Source organism: Haliotis cracherodii, unplaced genomic scaffold (assembly GCF_022045235.1).
Source record: "Haliotis cracherodii isolate W230 unplaced genomic scaffold, xgHalCrac1.p SCAF_7, whole genome shotgun sequence".
In the NCBI taxonomy this organism is placed as follows: domain Eukaryota; kingdom Metazoa; phylum Mollusca; class Gastropoda; order Lepetellida; family Haliotidae; genus Haliotis; species Haliotis cracherodii.
This window is the reverse complement of record NW_027266330.1, coordinates 4,956,785-4,978,457: the sequence shown is the minus strand read 5'-3', so window position 1 is coordinate 4,978,457 and position 21,673 is coordinate 4,956,785. Positions and strand designations below refer to the sequence as shown.

General features: G+C 42.3%; 1 protein-coding gene across 1 annotated transcript; it reads left to right on the top strand.

The window, feature by feature from the left end:
- Nucleotides 1-29: 29 nt before the first annotated feature.
- LOC139447994 (cell death abnormality protein 1-like) lies at nt 30-20,813 on the top strand. Its single transcript, XM_071229492.1, has 6 exons — nt 30-305; nt 560-684; nt 7,178-7,236; nt 15,599-16,597; nt 19,658-19,772; nt 20,528-20,813. The coding sequence occupies exons 1-6, from the start codon at nt 30-32 to the stop codon at nt 20,811-20,813; spliced, it is 1,860 nt and encodes a 619-aa protein (XP_071085593.1).
- Nucleotides 20,814-21,673: the final 860 nt, after the last annotated feature.

Below are 21,673 nucleotides of genomic sequence, written 5' to 3'. Positions count from 1 at the left end.
ATTGGTTGCGATGATTAACACCAACGAACATGCCAAGACTGACCGCTGTCCAGAGGGAGAGAGCCATAGGTATGCTGCAGATGGGAGCTACACAGAGAACGGTTGCCATTAACATGAACTGCTCCAAGATGACCATTACCAGACTGGTCGCACGTATCCGACAGACTAGCAGAACCGCAGACAGACCACAGAGTGGCAGACCAAAGGTCACGACCCTGCAGGATGACCGCTATTTACGGGTACTTCATCTGAGGAACGGAATTCTTACTGTGACGTCATCAGCTGCAAACAGCTTAGGACATCCGGTCAGCAGACAAACAGTGACCCGACGATTACGACATTTGGTCTCCGGGCTTATCGCCCTTTCAGGGCCATGACCTTGACCCGTCAACATCGACGTGCCAGATTGACGTGGTTAAGGCAAACTCAGCGATGGCAACAAAGGGAATGGCGGCAAGTACTGTTCAGTGACGAGAGCAGGTTCCAACTCTTCAAACCTGATGGGAGGACGCGAGTTTATTGACGACGTGGTGACCGTACGACTCCTTGTTGTGTCCAGGAGGTGGAACTTTACGGGGGCGGAAGTGTGATGGACTGGGGCGGCATATGCGGGGACGTGAAGACGGAACTTGTCATCATCGAAGGCAATTTGACAGCAAAACGCTACATTGACAATATCTTACGGCCAGTGGTTCTTCCTTTCATCCAGCGTCATCAACGGACGGTGTTCTAACAAGATAACGTCACACCCTATAAAGCCCGTATTACTAGAGACTTCCTCAACGCCAACAACGTGACTGTCCTACCGTGGCCAGCTAGATCACCAGATCTGTCACCCATAGAACATCTCTGGGACCAGCTGGGACGTCGTCTTCGGAAACGTCAACATCCTCCCTTCACGAGACAAGCGTTGATCGTTGCCCTCCGTGAGGAATGGAATCGGATACCTGCAGTCGATGTGAGGACGCTTGTCTACTCAGTTGGACGCCACATTCGAAGATGCATTGCCGCTCATGGAGGTCATATCCCGTATTGAACGGTCTGGGCCGCCGTCACCTTAAAGTTGTAACCAATGTTGTTGATCGAATACTGGACGAATGACCCCTGTTGGAGGTCAAAGACTTTGCTGTTGAATTAGTAAATTCGCGTTTTACTGTTCTGAATGATGAATTTCTACAATAAAATTGTTATTGCTGCTTCAAATTGTGTTGGTCATATTTTATCCTAGAAGTATCGTTGGTAACGTTTCTTTTGGCCGTCAGTTTACATACACCACAATAAAGAACAACTGAAATGCATCGACTTTATAATGCAACTTCTCAATACCAGACAATCTAACATATTTTTGAAAACTACAATTTTAGTTTTAGAAATACTCACCGATATTTTCGAAGTATACAAGCATATTCTGAGGAGTATTTATCTTTTTTTGTAGCTTGAAGACTGTCGCACAAAGCAGTATCACAACATCAGCAAATAAGAGAAGTAGAATGTATATCTGGATGTAACTGCAGACACACTGGGCACTCCTTTTCCATCTGAAGATACTAATGTATTTTTGAATACCTGAGATAGGAACGGACTCATCACACAGCCCTGTCTAACACCAATAAAACAATCAAACAGACGTGTAGTTGACAGACCGGAAACTAGATTTTTTTCTCCTTGAATCGTATTAGTATTTTTAGAACTAAATCCATGTTGGTCAAACAGATGTCATAGAAGAGGAATAGAGTCCAATGACTTAGGAAAATCAGTGAATGCAACAGTGAAAGTGCATTGATATTTAGTTTCATCTCATCTCTGGTTATTGGATTGTCTCAAATGTATTCAATAACCACTGGTTTTTGGTTCGGTGTATATACAATTTTTAAAAGAGTCATCAGTTAAATACAGAGACGTGCCCTATTACCCTTTGGATTCGTCTTTTCTTGTGTTTGTGGACCAGTAACTATCAATAAACCTGTATTACAAGAGGGGATGATTTACGCTTTCTTTTTCCAGTAGTCTGCTTTCCCTTCAGTAAATTTCGAGCAGCTCAAGCCTTTCACGCCTATTTTTTTCAACTTCAAAGTACAATCGAGCTTGCTCTTTCTACGAGATTTCAAAGCGAGTCATATGACTCTTGATTGCAAGTTGTCTGTTCAGGTTCACAGCACTAAATGGCTAAGTAAAGCGTTCAAGAAAGGTTTATGACAGCCATGTGAAGACACGTCCAAATTTGACGCCAAATTATGTACTTCCCTATTTGACATGTACCATTTGTTTCCATGTTTTGTAAAGTTAAGAGTAGATTTACTTTTGCACGGGTTTGTGACGGGTGTAGCCCTTTCATGAACGCCTGATATTGTCAACACGCACATATAAAGACGTAATCGCACAATTACTCACAATAGTGAGAGTTGTGCCACTTTTATGTACATATAATGTTATTTGAGACCTTGTCACGTTTGGCAGCCATATGCTTTGGGTTTATTATGTTATCTGTTTTTCTGTTAACATTTACAACATCAGGTAATGAGCGTTTGTCGATGGATAGATGCAAGCAATAGTCACGAAAGAAAGTGTAGATAATATGCGTAATAAAATAGAATCCAGCAGTATTTGTTGCATATCTTTTAAACAGTTTAAGCAGATACACAATAATCTTGCACTGTAATAAGATAACTACCAGGATTTCCAACAGTGTGTCAATTCACAGGATTGCACAGAGAGTATGTGCGGACTTGGGCAGAGGTGTTAAAATTATATACTAACAACGGTAAGTGTTATGTTATTGTAAAAAATCATAATATTGGATTACATGTCTGATCAATGATTTATCATAAGACATTACTTGATAAAACTGGTAACATGAGACAGACCACCATTTGCGTTCATACAGACGGGGCGGTGGTGGTGCATGGATGGCACAAAATGACTGAAATACGAACAAATGAATGGCCCAACTGAGCTTACGTTACCGGCTGATCCTGGTCGAAGGTGTCGGTACAGGTCATCTCAGAAATGTTCTGTAGAGAAGAGGTCTGGATAAAGAGCCATAGCAGTACAGCAATATAGTACAGCAATGTTAAGCTGTCTCAACAAGTCAGCTACAACATGTGCAACATGTTAGCGGGCATTATCCTGCTGCAACAAAACGTTATGTATCTTCTTTTGCACTAAGAGTGGGACAAGATATTGAACTCTATCGTCCCGGTAGCCTACGCAATTCAAATTTCAATTAACAATGAAGTACCATTACATTTCCACTAATAAACCTGTTGACGTTGAGTATCGCAGGAGTCACTAAAACCGCTTCCTGGATACCTGTAGACCCTTTTACGAACATCAGAGCTGTCCAGATGAAACTTGGACATATCTGTGAACAGTATACTGTCCCACTTTTGTCTCCTGAACGTCAGATGTTTTATACACCGAGCTTGACGGTGACGGGGAAACATATTTGAACGTACCGCTGGGGGCTGGATGTTGTATTCACTCAGCCAGATGAATCTGGTTCAAGGGATATGTTTAGTTCCAACGGTCAATACAACATATGTCTATGTCAGCATGAAGAGTTTAATTAAATAGTAGTCATAGTGTCAGAGTTTTGATGACAGAATAGGATACCCACTTGTACCGTTTGAGTATCGCAGTAAAGCTTGAGCCCTGGTATTAATGCTTTTAACGCCAAACACCTACTTGCACTTCCTATGGAATTTATCCTTGACATTATTGCTATTGAGTATTTAGTTCTGTTAAATATATGATAAATCTGAACAGATTGGGAATCGTCTTGTAGCGATATATATACAATGAGACATCACGTGCGAAATGAAACAACCTGAATCCTACTGCTCGTGCCATTGACACCGATTCGGAGTGGGAGAAGCCAAGACACAGATCCAGTGGACGGCGGGCCAATGATACGAGAGTTAGTAATAGTCAGATGAATCATCGTCACAGAAAGGTGTTCTGCGGGTGCTGGAACGTGAAAGGATGGTCACATGACTTTCATTCACAAAATGCTTTACTACGAAGACAGTGTTTGCTCAATAGTAACTGTGATATTTTAGCAATAACCGAGACTCATTTGAAGAATAATGAAGTGATTAGTGAAGATGGTTATGTATGCTTCGGTCATAATCGGAAACACCTACACGTTAGAGCACCACATGATAACGTAACTGTAGTAAATGATTCCTTGGAAGGTATTCTGTGTTTGCTCTTATTTTAAATATATATGCATGTGTTATTTACCTCCAGAGAATAGCACCAGAAATGTATGTTCAGATCTTTTTTTTTGAAACATTGCTTTCAAAGGTTCATAAGTATAAAGACATTGCCTATATATGTGGAGACTTTAAAGCAGATGTGGTGATGAATCGGATTTCATTAAAGGTGTAGACAGACCCTCGGAAAGAAAACCTATAGACTTTAAATTGAATCGAAATGGTAAACGATGTATTGAACGTTTAATTGATGCTAATTTGTGTATATTAAACGGTCGTGATTCCTTATCTGATGATTCTACATATGTATCAAATATTGGCATGCCTGTGGTAGACTTTTATTTTGAACCTTATGAGATTGTGTGTGATTTTAGTAATTTTGAGGTTGTGTATCCTACGACACTGTTAGAACGTGCAGGTTGTGTAGGTCGGGTAGATGGCAGTGAACTGTTGAAAACTGATCACTCAATGCTGAAGTGGGTCGCACCTCTGTGTGACTCCTGTGATGTAATTTCTAACGAAGGCGAGGGTACCATTGTCTTTCATACAAACAAAAAACTAATTGAGAACTTTCTAGACTGTGAAAATAAGAGATAATCTCTAATAGAAACCATAACAAAACTGGAACGGCAGTGTGATATTGACTAAGCGTCTGATGACATAGTGTCTGTGTCTGAGAAAGAAATGGATGAAAAACTACCTAAACGCAAAATACATCTACATGAGAGTAACAACAGGATAAGCAGATCTGACCGCTCATGGTGGACGCTTGTTCTGAGTGAGAAGTGGAACTTGATGAGTAACCCAGAGAAAACATGGCGAAAAGCTTCTTGTGTAGATAAAAGGAAATGCGTGTGTACATACATATCATAAAGAAAAGACTTTGATAGGTCCGTGCAACATGCTAAACGTCGATACAGAAATGAGGCGCTCAGGAACCTTGAATTCTTGTGCTAAATAACATTAAAAGATCTCTACTCGTTAAAACAGTCTCTGATGCCATATTTAAACACTTCATACTCAGCTGGGAAAGAGATCTCAGTAGAGACGCCTTAACCCGTGGTTCTGGAGGCAACAAACTTAGAACCTATGGACAATTAAAGTCGAATGATCAAACAGAACACTACCTACAAGTCCCTTTGAATAGGTCAGGCAGAAGCGCCCTTGCCAAGTTAAGATGTGGGGTCGCGCCTATTCGAATAGAGGGTATTCTGAGCGATCAGAGATTTTGCTTCAACTGTGTCAATGGGATCGGAGATGAGATGCATGTCCATCTATTATGCCCAGTATACGAAGAAGAACTTATATCCTAACCAAATGTCAACAAACGCTTACTTTCAGTATCTCAATAAGCAAGAGAAGTTACACTATGTTTTAACTGCTAAGGTCCTTACCTTTCACGTTGCCAAAACCTGCCAAAGTATCTTATTAAAGCATCGTTTAACTTTGTATAAATAATTTTTATCCTTTTTATTGTGTATTTTAATGCCTGTTTACTGTTTATACGTTGTCTTAACTATATGTATATAGTCTCTCATAAATCGCTGGGCGATTGGTCATGGTTATATTTTTCATGAATTTTATACTTTTATCAATTGTGCCATGAGTGAGACTTAAATAAACAGTTCCGTCTGTCTGTCTGTCTGTCTGTCTGCAGCCACGACGAGCAGTTATCTAGAATCACTTTCATTGCTGTTTTTACATTATAAGATGCCCATCTCCATGGTTGATCCTCATCACCATTGCACTGCGCATTTACTTTGTTTGTTTGATGTTTAACGCTGCACTCAGCAATATTCCAACTATATGACGGCTGTCTGTAAATAATCGTGTCTGGACCAGACAATCCAGTGATTGACATCATAAGCATCCATCCAAGCAATTGGAATCGATGACACGCATCAACCAAGTCAGCGAGCCTGACCACCCGATCCCGTAAATCGCATCTTACGACAAGCAGAGTCGCCTTTTACGGCAAGCATGGGTTGCTGAAGACCTATTCTACCCCGGATCTTCACGGGCCTGCACATTTACTGTTGGCGAATGTGAACTTTACGTTTCACTGCTCATTATTACCTATTGTTTATGGCTTACTACATTTCAGTTTTATAAACCATGGTAAAGACATGATGACGAAAAGGTCTCACACTTAGCCTAGCTTGGGTAAGGTGCTGCGGGCTGACCTTGAACATCGGGATTTTTGCATATATCTATGTGTGTATAGAAAACACTTTTATATGTATAACGTAAGCTACTGACTCGATGTTGTCACTTCCCGAACGAGAACCGAACGTGGTCCCATTTCCATAGGAATCAGTAAATTATCATTATCTGCCTCACAAGTGTCTCGAACCACAACGCGCACAACGCTTTGTTTTAGTTGAATATTTCAACTTTATATAATAAAACACACATTACACATACACTACCCGTTACGTGCTTGGCTCTCATTGGAAGATGGAGACTGAGTGAGTTTGTTTTAACAATGCTTTGAACAGTATTTCAGATGTCAAGACGTGTCATGATTGAGGTCGTTGACGTTTACCACTTCGATAACACTGAGAAAATAGTAATCATAACCAGGGCAAGTATGGTGCGAATATCTCGATAATAGGATTACAAAATGTCAATGCGACAAATATATAAAAAACATCGAAACAAAATAGTTGTTTAGTAATGATAACACACATGATAGTTTAACTGTTTTCATCAGACAGCACACGCTCTATCCATGAGCTGTTTCATTTATACTTCCCCATTGTAAGGAAGAATACAGTTGACCGGTAATATAAACTTTGAATCCGCGAATCCCACATTAGTCTCCATCTGTTAGCGTGATACAGCAACATTGAAAATGTTCCTCTCTCATTACAAGTAAGCAGGTTATATGAACTCATGTTTTCAGTATTATGATCTGTTTGTTGTTATGCTTCATATTGGTATGTATTCGTTTTCATTTTCAGACACTTCATACTTCCGTTAGCAGTTGTTTGTTTGGCATTCATTGTCCTCAGCATACAAGGTAAGTTTATAAAATCGTCATTGTCTAATCACGTACTCTGCCAATTACATTTTGTGAGGAATTGCACTATCACTCCTGAAGACATTTTCTCCAATATAATTTCACCAGGTTTATCACTATTTCAACCAGGATGTGTCGAACTGGATGTATTGAGCTCCCAGTTGTCTCGAACTTAGTTCATAGTCTAAAAAAAATATGTATATATTTAGCATGATAAATCGTACTCATTTTAAAAAAAACCCAGCATAGTGCGAGTTTTTGAATCAGCGCGGTAGGGTGTGAAACATGAAAGACGCGAAACCACTGACTGCCTTGATTTAAGGCTGGCCTGATCAAGTTACTTGATATATTCTCAATATAAGATAAGTCTGTAGCTAGTCAATAGCAACGCCTTGGACTGTACCCACTGCCGACAATATGAAGTCACGTGAACGTCATTCATGTGCGTGATGTATGCTAGATATGAGAGACGGACTAGGGTTATGTTGGTTATACTTTACTTCTAGAATGTGACATCACGCAGTTGTATCTAAACATCTCAGAAATATCACATCAGTGCTATAGCATTTGTTGTTCTACCTTTGCTAGGTAATATCATAGGTTGTTTAAGAATGAGTAGAGACGTGATCAGGGCATTCAATAAAGAAGGAAGGGTGGGATGTGGTGAGTGGTAGATGGTGGGTGGTGGGAGGTGAGTGGTGAGTGGTGAGTGATGGGAGGTAGGTGGTGAGCGGTAGATGGTGAGTGGTGAGTGGTAGATGGTGGGTGGTGGGTGTTAGATGGTGGGTGATGGGAGGCGGGTGGTGAGCAGTAGATGGTGGGTGGTAGTTGGTTGGTTGGTGGTGAGTGGTAGATGATGGATGGTGGGTGGTGGGTGGTGAGTAGTGGGTGATGGGAGGTGGGTTGTGAGTGGTAGATGGTGGGTGGTAGATCGTTCGTAGTGAGTGGTAGATGTTTGGTGGTAGATCGTGGGTTGTGAGTGGTAGATGGTGGGTGGTAGATCGTGGGTGGTTTGTGGTAGATGGTGAGTGGTGGGTGGTAGATGGTTGGTTGAAGATCATGGGTGGTGAGTGGTAGATGATGAGTGGTGGGTGGTGAGTGGTGAATGGTGGGAGGTAGGTGGTGAGTGGTAGATGGTGGGTTGTGGTAGGTTGTGAGTGGTGGGAGGTAGATGGTTAGTGGTAGATAATGGGTTGTGAGTGGTAGATGGTGGGTGGTAGATCGTGGGTGGTTAGTGGTAGGTGGTGAGTGGTGAGTGATGGGAGGTAGGTGGTGAGTGGTAGATGGTGGGCGGTCGGTGGTGGGTGGTGAGTGATTGGTGGTTGGTGGTGGGTGGTAGATGGTGGATGGTGGGTGGTGAGTGGTAGATGGTCGGTGGAAGATGGTGGGTGGTAAGTGGTAGATGGTGGGTGGTGAGTGGTAGATCGTGGGTGGTGGGAGGTGAGTGATACATGGTGAGTGGTAGATCGTGGGTGGTAGATGGTGGGTGGAAGAAGGTGGTGGTAAGTGGTAGATGGTGGGTGGTGAGTGGTAGATCGTGGGTTGTGGCTGGTGAGTGGTAGATGGTGAGTGGTAGATGGTGGGTGGTGAGTGGTAGATGGTGGGTGGAAGATGGTGGGTGGTAAGTGGTAGATGGTGGGTAGTGAGTGGTAGATCGTGGGTGGTGCGTGGTAGATGGTGAGTGGTAGATGGTTAGTGGTGGGTGGTTCCCAGCTAACAACTTCACGTTGTTACAACGTCGTGACAACGTTGTGTTTACGTTGTGGCAACGTTGCGGATGTTACGTCCATATAACGTTATTCTGTGGACTCCCATTTATGTTGTCACAACGTCATGGCCTAACGTTGTCTTACGTCATATTAACGTCGTCACAACGTTGTGATGACGTTGTATTTTACGTTGTGGGAACGTTGTGATAACGTTGTGTTTACGTTGTGGTAACGTTGCGGATGTTACGTCAATATAACGTTATTCTGTGGACTCCCATTTATGTTGTCACAACGTCATGGCCTAACGTTGTGTTACGTCATATTCACGTCGTCAGAACGTTGTGATGACGTTGTATTTTACGTTGTATTTTTACGTTGTGGTTATGTTGTATTTTACGTTGTGGCAATGTTATAATAATGCGTCCCTACAACGTTATTCTGTGTACTACCATGGACGTTGTCACAAGGACGTGAAATAACTTTGTGTTACAAGGATGAAATACGGTTGTGACCATTCCATACTAAAAAACAACCCCAAAACTTGTTCCAGGAAATGTTTTAGAATATGGTTTAGTCACGTGAATGTGTATGATTCGAGATACCTTTTACAAATATTTTAAAACCAGGGCGTCGAATAGCCCGGTTAACAGTGAGTTAACTCGTGTTTTGCTAACAATGTTCAAAATGTAAAAACATCACTGAGCTGTTAACTAGATACATGATTTGACTATAACAAAGTCAGACACCATTACCCTTTAGGCTTGTACTGAAAGAAACAAAAAAAAGAATGGCAGACATTGTAAGGGGTTGACCATGTGATATTTTCTGGGGAGGGTCGGGTCCTGGAATATTATCGAAAAAATATATTGTCACCGAAAATTCTTGACAAAATTAATTACGGTTCAGACTGGTGAAAAAAATGCCTGCCACAAAAAAATGACATAGATCTAGATGCAAGGTGCTTATCTTCAGGCTCAAAGTGTTAAAGAAAATCGTATATCTGCTTTTGTAGCTGTGACCGAAAACATATGTAATCTCCATAGAAAAGTTCCAGGTCCCCACCTCCTTGGATATTAAATGGTCTCTAATCAAGTCCATATAGTATACTTCAACTTTCAGTCATGCGAAGTCACCATTCAACAAAGAACTCCAAGACACATTTGCGTTGACATTTTATTATTTTTAGATTATAGAAAATTTTCTACACTATTCGAAATTATTGAATGACAGAATCTTCTTTCTTTGGTGTTCACTTCCACTTCCCTGAAATACAAACAGCTTAATAAATCTCGAGCAGGTATATGAAAGATTTCATATGACGAGAAACATTCATTTGGAGATAAGGTTTTATCAATATTCAAACAATAATGTATAATTCAAGTGACTGATGGAAACAAATTTTAACTTTCATTCAGAGACATCAAGAATCAGGTTGAATACAAAACGTGGTACGAGCATAGATTTATATATAAATAGATCTACATTCTTAGCATTCATTTCAAGCAAAAATACACACCAATTAACATGGACATAGACAATGGAATGTAACTGTAAACAATTGTACGTACGTTAACATAATTCACAGCCCAGGGTTTATTTGGTGTGTTCCTCAATGATTCAACATTCTTGATTTTATCTCCTGGAATGGTCGTGTAACATTTTCCCCCTTGCTGCAACGAAAACATATTAAAAAAGTCAAAACTAAAACTATAGTCAATAAGCATACATTTAGATCTGTAGTCTAAACAAAAATATAACATACATTGTATAATTGCCTAAAATTTAGGAAAACTGTAAATCTAAAGACTTCATGTATAAGGTCCGATCGGAAATAAACTCAGACTACAGATATAAGTAACAAAATTATGAGTACCATCATAAAAAACCCCACACCTAATGTAATTTGGTTTTACATATACACCGGTCTGACAAACCGGTCAGGCAAACCAGTGATTATTATAGTGAGCCACGTCTCACAACCTCTGTCAGAGTACAATGACACACAATCATGGTTTGTTGGGGACCTTTTCCAAACGGGAACAGATATATTAGACAGGCATTGTAGCTAATTACGACTCACATCTTCATCGCAGCGCTGTTTATATAGATCTAGCTACAGTACGATTTCGTAGGGAGCACTGGAACTTACTCGTTCAGTTTTCGATCACCATTTTATTCTCTCTCATTGCCAAAAAGTTTCAGAGAACCAAGTATCATATACTTACACTACGTTTATTAACATAATACAGTTCAGTATCGTTAAATATAATTCTGTAGTGTGGTAGCCTACCTGGCAACATACGGAGATCGAAAACCGAACGAATATGGTTGCTATCAATTCCATTGTATTTTTCATTGGTGCACATTGACTAGATCGACACCTATTTCACCTTAATAATCAACAAACGATGACCAAATCACTGACAATGTATGGTGATATTTAACTTTTGACTATCGTCACCAGCGAGAACAATACCGCAAACACCCCGTTACAGCGCGCGACGAGACTCGTTTTACTATTGCTCGTTTTCATTAGAAGGGAGTCGGACATAGATCTAGTTATCGGAACATGATGAATTGATTTTTTGGAAAAATTAAAAATACACATGATAAGCGCCTTGCTCAAATAAACTTTATAGACAGCACCAACAACCATATGATCGACATTGAGCTACTTCAGTCAGTGCTAATTGGGCCTTTTCGGGAACAACAAGTATGTTTCTGTCTCTTCCCGAAAATACAATTTTTCATAACATCATTGAGCCCTTTAGACTAGGGCTATAACTAGCAGCCTACAGAGAGTCGATCTAGAATAATACTTCCATTGTTTTGATTCCCTCTCTTTGTGTATAAGATGCCTATTTACAGACCTTATACGCTTACGATCGAAACCCGAACATAATATGACGACCACAAAACGCCGCCAGACTGAATTCTTGTCAAACATATAGATCTACTGCTTGCCCTTGGTAATTACCCTTGGTATCCATAAAATAATAATATGGAAAAAAGTCATGGGCTTCTTTCACCTCTATATACATCACGTTCTGTGTATCAAATATTACTATCAACACTGACGCTCAGCTCAGTGAAAGTGACCGGCAAACTGCATTCTAAACCCCGTCACTTCTGAATAATACGATACATTTAAATCATTTGACTATCTGCATATACAGAAACATATCAACAAGCGGAGACTGCTTTTGAAAAATAACTTACCTTATCCGAATTCACAGATCATCTGTCCAGTTCCCGTTGCTGCACAATCACTTGGTTGTAATATATCCAGAGTGTGCTTGATCTAAGATGGCTGGTGAAAACAAATCTTCCGCGACAATGTGACGTCATTTTGACGTCACTTCACGAGGCAACAGGCTAAACTTTTCAGCAGTCGCTCTCACGCCGCAAAAAAATGCGCGCCAATGTGTTTTTAACTGTAATTTTGCTTGTGACAACATTTAGTAGACAGATAAAAGCGTTCATAGATAAATATGTTTTAAAAAAAATAAAACTACGAGATGGTAGATCTACAAGTGGTTTGCTAAACATCATTTACAAAAAGTGTTGTAATGTCCAAAGCATAACGTTATCACAACGTTAATTTGCAACGTTGTTGTTACGTTGTGGAATAACGTTACAATGTAACGTAATACTAACGTTGTAATAGAGATACGCAATAACGTTCTGGAAATTTTAGTATTAAGAGATGAAAATTCAAATGCCGAATATACAGAAAGGTAATGCATTACTGCCTTGGTATTCTGACAAATTCATGTTGATTTTTGATAAAGCAGTTCTATTCCTTTATGACTATCAAGAAGCAAACTTTTTAACGTTTCACCGACGTTTCAGAAACGTAGTTACAAAACGTTGTGCGATGTCCGATGCACAACGTTTTCACAACGTGAATGTGCAACGTTGTTATAACGTTGTGAAATAACGTTGCACGTTGACGTTATAATAACGTTGTGACAACGTTATTTCACGACGTTACCAATCCACAACCTTTCCACAACGTTGTGACAACGTCGTGTGTTAGCTGGGTTGGTCATGAGTGGTAGATGGTGGGTGGTTAGTGGTGAGTAGTTGCGTGTGGGTGGTGAGTGGTGGGTGGTTGGTTATGGGTGGTGAGTGGTTGTAGGTGGGTGGTTGGTGGTGGGTGTTAGACCGTTGGTTGTGGGTGGTGAGTGGTGAGTGGTAGATGTTAGGTGGTTGGTGGTGAGTGATGAGTGTTTGGTAATGGGTGGTGAGTGGTTGTAGGTGGGTGGTTAATGGTGGGTGTTAGATCGTGGGTGGTGAGTGGTAGATGGTGGGTGGTTTAGGGTGAGTAGTAGATGGTAAGTGGTTGGTGGTAAGTGGTAAATGGTTGTGGTTGGTGGTGGGTGGTGAGTGGTAGATGGTGGTGGTAGATGGTGGGTGGTAGATGGTCGTTGTAGATGGTGGGTGGTGAGTGGTAGATGGTTGGTGGTGAGTGGTAGATGGTGGGTTTGTTGGTGGTGTGTGGTTGGTAATGGGTGGTGAGTGGTTGTATGTGTGTCGTTGGTGGCGGGTGTTAGATGGTGGTTGGTTGGTGGTTGGTGGTAGATGGGGTTGTGAGTGTTAGATTGTGGTGGTAGATGGTGGGTGGTGGGGGTGAATGGTTGGTGGTGAGTGGTGGGTGGTGAGTTGTAGATGGTGGGTGGTCGGTAATGGGTGGTGAGTGATTGGTGGTTGGTGGTGGGTGGTAGATGGTGGATGGTGTGTGGTGCGTGGTAGATAGTGGGTGGAAGATGGTTGGTGGTAAGTGGTAGATGGTGGGTGGTGAGTGGTAGATCGTGGGTGGTGGGAGGTGAGTGATAGATGGTGAGTGGTAGATGGTGGGTGGTGAGTGGTAGATGGTGCATGGTTGGAGGTGAGTGGTAGATGGTGGGTAGTGAGTTGTGAATGGTAGATGGTGGGTGGCGGGTGGTGAGTGGTAGATGGTGGGTTGTGGGTGGTAAGTGGTAGATGGTGGGTAGTGAGTGGAAGATCGTGGGTGGTAGATGGTGAGTGGTAGATGGTGGGTGGTGAGTGGTGGGTGGATGGTTGTGGGTTGTAGATGGTGGATGGTGAGTGGTAGATGGTGGTTGGTGAGTGGTAGATCGTGGCTGGTTTGTGGTGGGTGTTGGGTGGTGGGTGGTGAGTGGTAGATGGTAGGTGGTGGGTGGTGAGTGGTAGATGGTGGGTGGTAGATGGTGAGTGGTAAGTGGTAGATGGTGGGTGGTGGGTGGTGGGTGGTGAGTGGTAGATGGTGGGTGGTAAGTGGTAGATGGTGGGTGGTGAGTGGTAGATGGTGGGTGGTGAGTGGTAGATTGTGGGTGGTAGATGGTGAGTGGTAGATGGTGGGTGGTGGTTGGTGAGTGGTAGATGGTGGGTGGTGGTTGATGTGTGGTTTATGGTGGGGGGTGAGTGGTAGATCGTGGGTGGTGGGTTGTAGATGGTGGGTGGAGGGTGATGAGTGGTAGATGGTGGGTGGTGGGTTGTAAGTGGTAGATGGTGGGTGGTGAGTGGTAGATCGTGGGTGGTAGATGGTGAGTGGTAGATCGTGGGTGGTAGATGGTGAGTGGTAGATGGTGGATGGTTGGTGGTGAGTGGTAGATGGTGGGTGGTGGGTGGTGGGTGGTGAGTGGTAGATGGTGGGTGGTGAGTGGTAGATCGTGGTAGGTGAGTTGTGAGTGGAAATGGTGAGTGGTGGATGGTGGGTGGTGGGTGTTGAGTGGTAGATGGTGAGTGGTAGATGGTGGGTGGTGAGTGGTAGATGATGGGTGGAAGATGATGGGTGGTGAGTGGTTGGTGGTGATTGTTTGTAGGTGAGTGGTAGATGGTGGGTGGTTGGTGGTGGGTGGTGAGCGGTGGGTGGTGAGTGGTGGGTGGTGGGTGGCTTGTTATGGTTTGTAGATGGTGGATGGTGAGTGGTCGATAGTGGTGGGTGAGTGGTAGTTCGTGGGTGGTTTGTGGTGGGTGGTGGGTGGTGAGTGGTGGGTGGTTGCTGGTTGGTGGATGGTGGTTAGTGGTGGGTGGTGGTTGGTTGGTGGTGGGTCTTGGATGGTTGGTGGTGGGTTGTAGATGGTGGGTGGTGAGTGGTATATGGTTGGTAGTGAGTGGTAGAATGTGGATGGTTGGTGGTGGATGGTTTGTAATGGGTGGTGTGTGGTTATAGGTGAGTGGTTGGTAGTGGGTGTTAGATGGTTGTGAGTGGTAGATTGTAGCTGGTTGGTGGTTGGTGGTAGATGGTGGTTGTTGAGTGTTAGATGGTGGTGGTAGAAGGTGGGTGGTAGACGGTAGGTTGTTGGTGGTGAGAGGTAGATGGTTGTGGTTGGTGATGGGTGGTGAATGGTAGATGGTGGTGGTAGATGGTGGGTGGTAGATGGTCGTTGTAGATGGTGGGTGGTTTGTGGTGAGTGGTAGATGGTCGATGGACTTCGAGACAACGGGGTTCGACTCTAATTAATCCATGGTTAAACAACACATCTGGCTTTCATTGACATTTCAAGTGTAGGAATAACTAGTTGTTATAGGAATGTGGCAAAATGCATTTACAAAGATAAATGCATTTGTAAAAAAGTTAACATTCTTACATTGACCATGTGAAAATTATGTCCCCTTTTTATGCAAAACTGATTCTATGTTTTCAGCAAAATATTGTGAAAATGGTCAACACTGTTCAGACTGTTACAACGATGGAGACTGTTCAACACAGTGTGAACGTGGATACTTTGGCAGGAAGTGCTGGTCAGAGTGCAGCAGCAGATGCACACATAAGTCGTGTAACCTCACAGCCATAGGCATCGAGACATGCACGGAGGGATGTGTTCCTGGATTCATGGGTACAAGCTGCAAGATACCATGTGGGAACCCTGGGAAACAGTGTACGGAGTGTGAAGGTGGATGTGATGGCGGGTACTGCATGAGTCCTTCATCCTGTGTTTCTGGATGTGTTGACTCCTACTATGGCCTTGACTGTAAGAACTGTTCTGAGAGATGTAAATCCTGTAACAGGTCCACGGGGATATGTGACTATTGTCATGATCGATACAGAGGTCTGAACTGTGAGATGTCATGTGAGCACTGTGCAGGATCTTGTGAGTCTGGATGTGAAGGAGGCTGTAAAGCAGGCTCCTATGGTCTTTGGTGTGATGAGGTGTGCAGTGAAAACTGCCGTACTGGTCCCGACAGAGATGCAGTTTCTATCTTGGAATGTAACACAAATACCTCCTTCAATTGCATCCCTAAATGCGACAAAACAGGAGATTGTATCTACGGTTGTAACGTCGGATGGTATGGTACTAACTGCTCATCTCGATGTAGTTCAAGATGTGCAAATATGACCTGCGATGAGTATGGAGCGTGTGTAGATGGTTGTGCCCAAGGTTATAATGGGACTGACTGCTCATGCTATGAAAACTGCATCGATCATGTTTGTCACGCTGAGAGTGGCACCTGCGTGAAAGGGTGCATCAACGGTTATTATGGTGGATTTTGTAACAACACCTGTGAGATCTGTCTTGACGGCATATGTGAACGGAAATTTGGAACCTGCATCAGAGGATGTAATTTTATTGACCGTACATGTAAATCTACCTGTACACATGATTGTCCCTTAGATGTTTGTCTTTCAAGCAGTTCTTGTGAAGGTATGTTCTTGAAATATTAACATAATTTTGCACATGTAAGAATATATATATTCCTAAAAAAAACATACATTTATTCAAGGAACCGTACAAGGTATTGAGCCAAAATTGTGTGTGGAGAGAACACGTGGTGATTGTAGTCATCTCAGTTATCGGTACATAGGAAAAGTTCAAGGTGAAGGACAGCTGCCATCCATAACGCGCATGTGCTCCTTTGGAATCGATAGCGGCCTAACATCTCCTGCCCATGAAAAAGACGAGTATGTGAATAACATCCTGGGAAATGGTAGCCCACTCGGCATGCAAGATAAAAGCCAACTGCTGCTACGTATGGGGTTGTGGTTGACGTAGGCGTAGCCGTCTATCCAATTCATCCAATAGGTGCTCTATCGGGTTCACGTCCGGGGATCTGGAGGGTAAGGGGACAACATCAATATTGTTGTTGTGTAGACTGGCTCTTGTGATCCGTGCTGTATGCGGTCGAGCGTTGTCCTGCTTGAATACCCGTTGCCGTTGGATGCAATTGGGAGAACGTGTGGAAGTAGAATTTCGTTGATGTATCGTTGATTGCCCTGGATATGGACCAAACCTGTCCTGCCATGATGATAAATAGCCCCCCACATCATAACGCTATCCCCTACAAACCTGTCCACTTCCTGTACGCAGTTTTCTCCCCGACATCTGTAGAACCGTACTCTTTTGATCCCCTTGACGGAGGGGAAATCTTGATTTGTCGCTGAACCAGACATCTCTCCATCGGCATACCCTGTGTTGACACCAAGGCAGTTGCTGTTGACGATGTTGACGACTTAATATGACATGTCGAACAGGACGTCTTACTCGTAGACCTGCTGCTTTTAAACTGTTCCGTACGGTTTGGTCGGAGATGCTGAGAAGTCCGGGTGTTTGGGATGCAGTTGAGGTGGCTGTGGTCGTCCTTTCATGTAGGTGGCGCATTCGGATGTAGTGATCTTCGTTCGGGGTGGTTACTCTTGGTCCTCCCGATCTTGGCCGATCACGTTTTGATCGGGATTCCCCTTACCGCAAGCAGCCTATGACGTTGTTTCTTTGCACTTGTGTTAATCTTGTTGTTGAACTGTCACTGCTAGATTGACGCAGATGCCAGGAAATAAAAAAAATGCACTCTGATACTGTTCATAGTGCTGCTGCACGTGCAGAACGTGCAGCTCCATGGCCCTTTTGTAAATTCACTGGGTACGTTTGTTTTCGGATCGTACGTGTTTCCCGACTTATAGCTTGCATGTCCTTGTTGTGATCATTTTGATCCGGGAAATGTGTCACTGGCACTATGACACATTAAACCTCTTCATTTAGCACCTCTTGGTCCGCTAATTTTGCTCTTATGGTATGGATCGGGTGGGAAAATGTTTTTAAACATTATTGAGGGGTCAGGCAGATAATATGAGATAAACGTCTCATTTTTAAATTCCAAAAGTGCAATTCAGTCGCATCTGGAATGAACCATTTGATACGCACATGGACTGTTACTGGTCATGTTTGGCATGGGCACTGGGTAAACAACTTGTTACATCCTTTCATGTACTGTGAGTAAAATATTATTCAGAAATTTAATGTATGACTTTCAGCAATAATTTGACAGCCCACAGTTGTGTAATGATTGGGGGAAAGTGATTTTTTCCCGAGTGGCGCCACGAGATGAGAGAAACATGATATTTCACGAGACATATGAAATATCCGTTTTATTATATACTTTTTGTGTAGATGTCTACCGGAAAAGTAAATTATTTCAGTAAAAACGTAAAACCTTGAAACGTAAATTCTCCCTACCCTAACACACAGGTCCCGTTCACCCCTAGTGTTTTGCGACTTAAAAAGTAGTTTTATGTTTGCAAAATCTTAAACAATATAAACAAAAGTATCAAAACATATTAAGGGTCACGAAAATTCTTTATCACACATTTAGATAATATGATTATGTACAAAATCAACTTAAACAAAAAATATTCTTGAAAACTAGGAGAGCGCTGTTGGAAGCCAAAGAATACACGCTGGTCAAGTAGCAAAAATGTCGCTTTGCGAAACGAACAGTCTCGATTGACAACTTAAATGAGAAATTTACAGTTTATAACGAAACAATTTCGAGAGAATATCAACCGTCAAGAAGTGATGTGTTAAATAATGTATAATATTAGCTTCATACCTGACCATCTGTCATTATTTTATCTTGTTCATGTGGAACTAACGGAAAATAAAAAGGACGTCAACAATTCGTGTAAGGTCTAGACACTTACGACAAGGGGAGATAATTTAAAGGAAGGAAACTCTTGTATGACAATATTTCCGTCAAAGTGTAATGTTCACTGCAGTGAAATGTCAAGTGTTATGTTCACTAAAATAATAAAAATCACTTTTCTCAACTTCCGAAAACTACGTCTTTCACAATGAAGTATATAATAATATCTGAACACCTCAGTGTTATATGCGTCATAGTCCTAGGTGATTTTGGGGCTATTCACGTCACATATCAAGGACAACAGGTTTGTTAGAAACAACCCAGATAAGTATTTACAGTAGCTTAATCACTTTATGGTGGTGCCGTAAATTAGAGTCAATATAAGGTCTTTGTCACTGTGTGACTGTTATTTTAAACACATCCTTAGAATAGGGTATTGATGTGGTCTTACGGAACCTTAATCAAAAGTGCAGGTCACTTGAAATAGTATATGTAGAATAGTTCGGCCTCTACATAAGGAACCCATGGGATGGAAAGGCAAACATAGATGATCGAGGCATGTGATTGACTAAACCGGACGACAAAGGTGAAAAGACAGGACGCACAAATAAGATGTTGCAAGGTCAGAGACGTAATTGCTGTATATAAGGTTATGTTCCGTCAAGGATAAATTATCCAGGATTATTGACTACAATGCCTAAGCTGTTTGTAGAATATAAAATATATTACCCCTTAGATTTCCTTTATTCCCTTGAAACGTATCTATACGTTCGTTATGGCGTCAAATTTTCCTTTGGGAACTTCTTCCCTTCTCATTTCTGAGTATTGACGTGTTTTTTTTAAATCAGCAGGTGGTCAGCCGAAGATGGATATCAAGTATATCGTAACAGGACTGTCAGCATTACTTGTTCTTACTGGCATCCTGTGTGCATTTTGCATTCGAAAATGCTTGTCGAAAAGAAGGTGAGTCCACTTGCACAAGTGGTTTAATGGTAGAGCGTCCGCCCGGAGAACTGAAGGTCCGGGGTTCGATACCCGGCCGCGTCATACCAACAGATGTTAAAAGATGGTACTTATTGTTGTCTGGCGCTCGGCATTAAGAGGCTAAAGCAAGGACTGGTACACTGTTTCTGAGTTGGGTATTCATGTTAAACTGTGGCATGGTATCTCAGTGGGCTAGCACTAAAATACGGCACCAGTCCGGACTAGAACAAACAGCCTCGCACGCACGCACGCACGCACGCTAGTACAAACAGCCACACACACACACACACACACACACACACACAAAAACACACGTGCGCGTGCGTGAGCCCTCGCACGCCGCTGCATAAGTGCAATAGTCCTGGACACGACGTTTCATCCCATTTCACCTCACCTCACCTCCTCGGTTTTAAACTTCCTTGGTTATTCTGATGAACCGTCATAAGTACCAGAGGCGACAGTTGACATTACATGGCAATGTACACACATGGGGACGGTTCCTCATATCGTCTAAGATGCCATAACTCGCCTTGAAGACGTACATCTCCTACCTCACAGGATATCGTGGGTTCGTGTCCCAGTATAGGCGAAAAAAAGGATCGTCTTCTGTTACCATTATACGCATGGTCGGTGGTTAACCCAGAGCTGTAACTTCATTACAGATAACCAAAATATTATTTTTTCTGTTAACTAGTTTACCGTTTAAGACTTTAACCTTCTTAATGTATTCACAGACAGGATGAAGCAGACAACTTCATAGTCGAGTACCAGCCTGGATCAAACAGATATTGGGAAATCAGAGATGCAGATGTGAACCAAGAAAGTGACTCCCCTCAAAATAGTGTTTTGGCAGAACAGCTTCAGGAAGCACACGCCAGTGAGACACACGTTGACCTTTCATCCGATGAGGCACCTGAAGACAACCCGCCATACACTCACCTAATGCATGACATCTGCATCGATGATCAAAGAGCTGATATCAAATATATAACACCAGATGAGGAACAGGACGTCCAGTGAACAGTATTTCAAAGTCAACCTCCATTCCCTTCACTATAATATATATTCGGAACATTCGGGATAAGCAAATAAAATCAAATGTCAAGATCACTTTGAAGGTCATTCACTCATGAAACTTACTGCAACAGTATCATTTAAATTTGACGACAAGTAAAACACTGATCCATAGATTATGTCCAAAATCACCTCCGTTTAGAACCGAAGTGTATGTTGGTTATTTGGTTGAAGAGATATATACGTTATGTTTCATACTTTGGATTTTTCCGTTATATGCCATTAATTTTCTTTGTTGTAGGGTAGTTGTTGTTTCTGTGTTGGTTGAGTTTGCTGTAAATTTGCTTTAAGTGCCAAAAGGTAGAGGATTGTGGAAATCATCAAGTGAGTGAGTGAGTATAGTTTTGTGCCGCATTTAGCAACGCGAACGCTTTAACCATTAGGCTACCCGACCGCCAGGAAGTCATCAAGACATTGGTAGATGGAAATAATATGATCCTGGGGAGTAGGTGATCAGAACGAATTGGTTCTAATGGCTAGTGTGATGAGATGGTGGCATAGTTCGTTAAAGAGGTGTCAAATTCGTAATTTGCATTTTTTAGCCAACGTCACTAATATCAGGTACAACCACCTCTTGTAAACAGACATGCACGAATTCATCGATGCATGCTTCTGGTGAGTCGACTCATGTCAGCAGCGCTGACGTTAGCGCCCATAAAACGCTCATTAGGACGTCTCCAAGTTTGATTCCTTCAGTTGTGGAAGAAAACATGACATCAGTCCAAGTCGTATGTCTCAGTGCTGACGTTACCTACACCACTGACGCCTTTGATTCAAATGACGTCCGGTAAGTTGTGGAATGACAC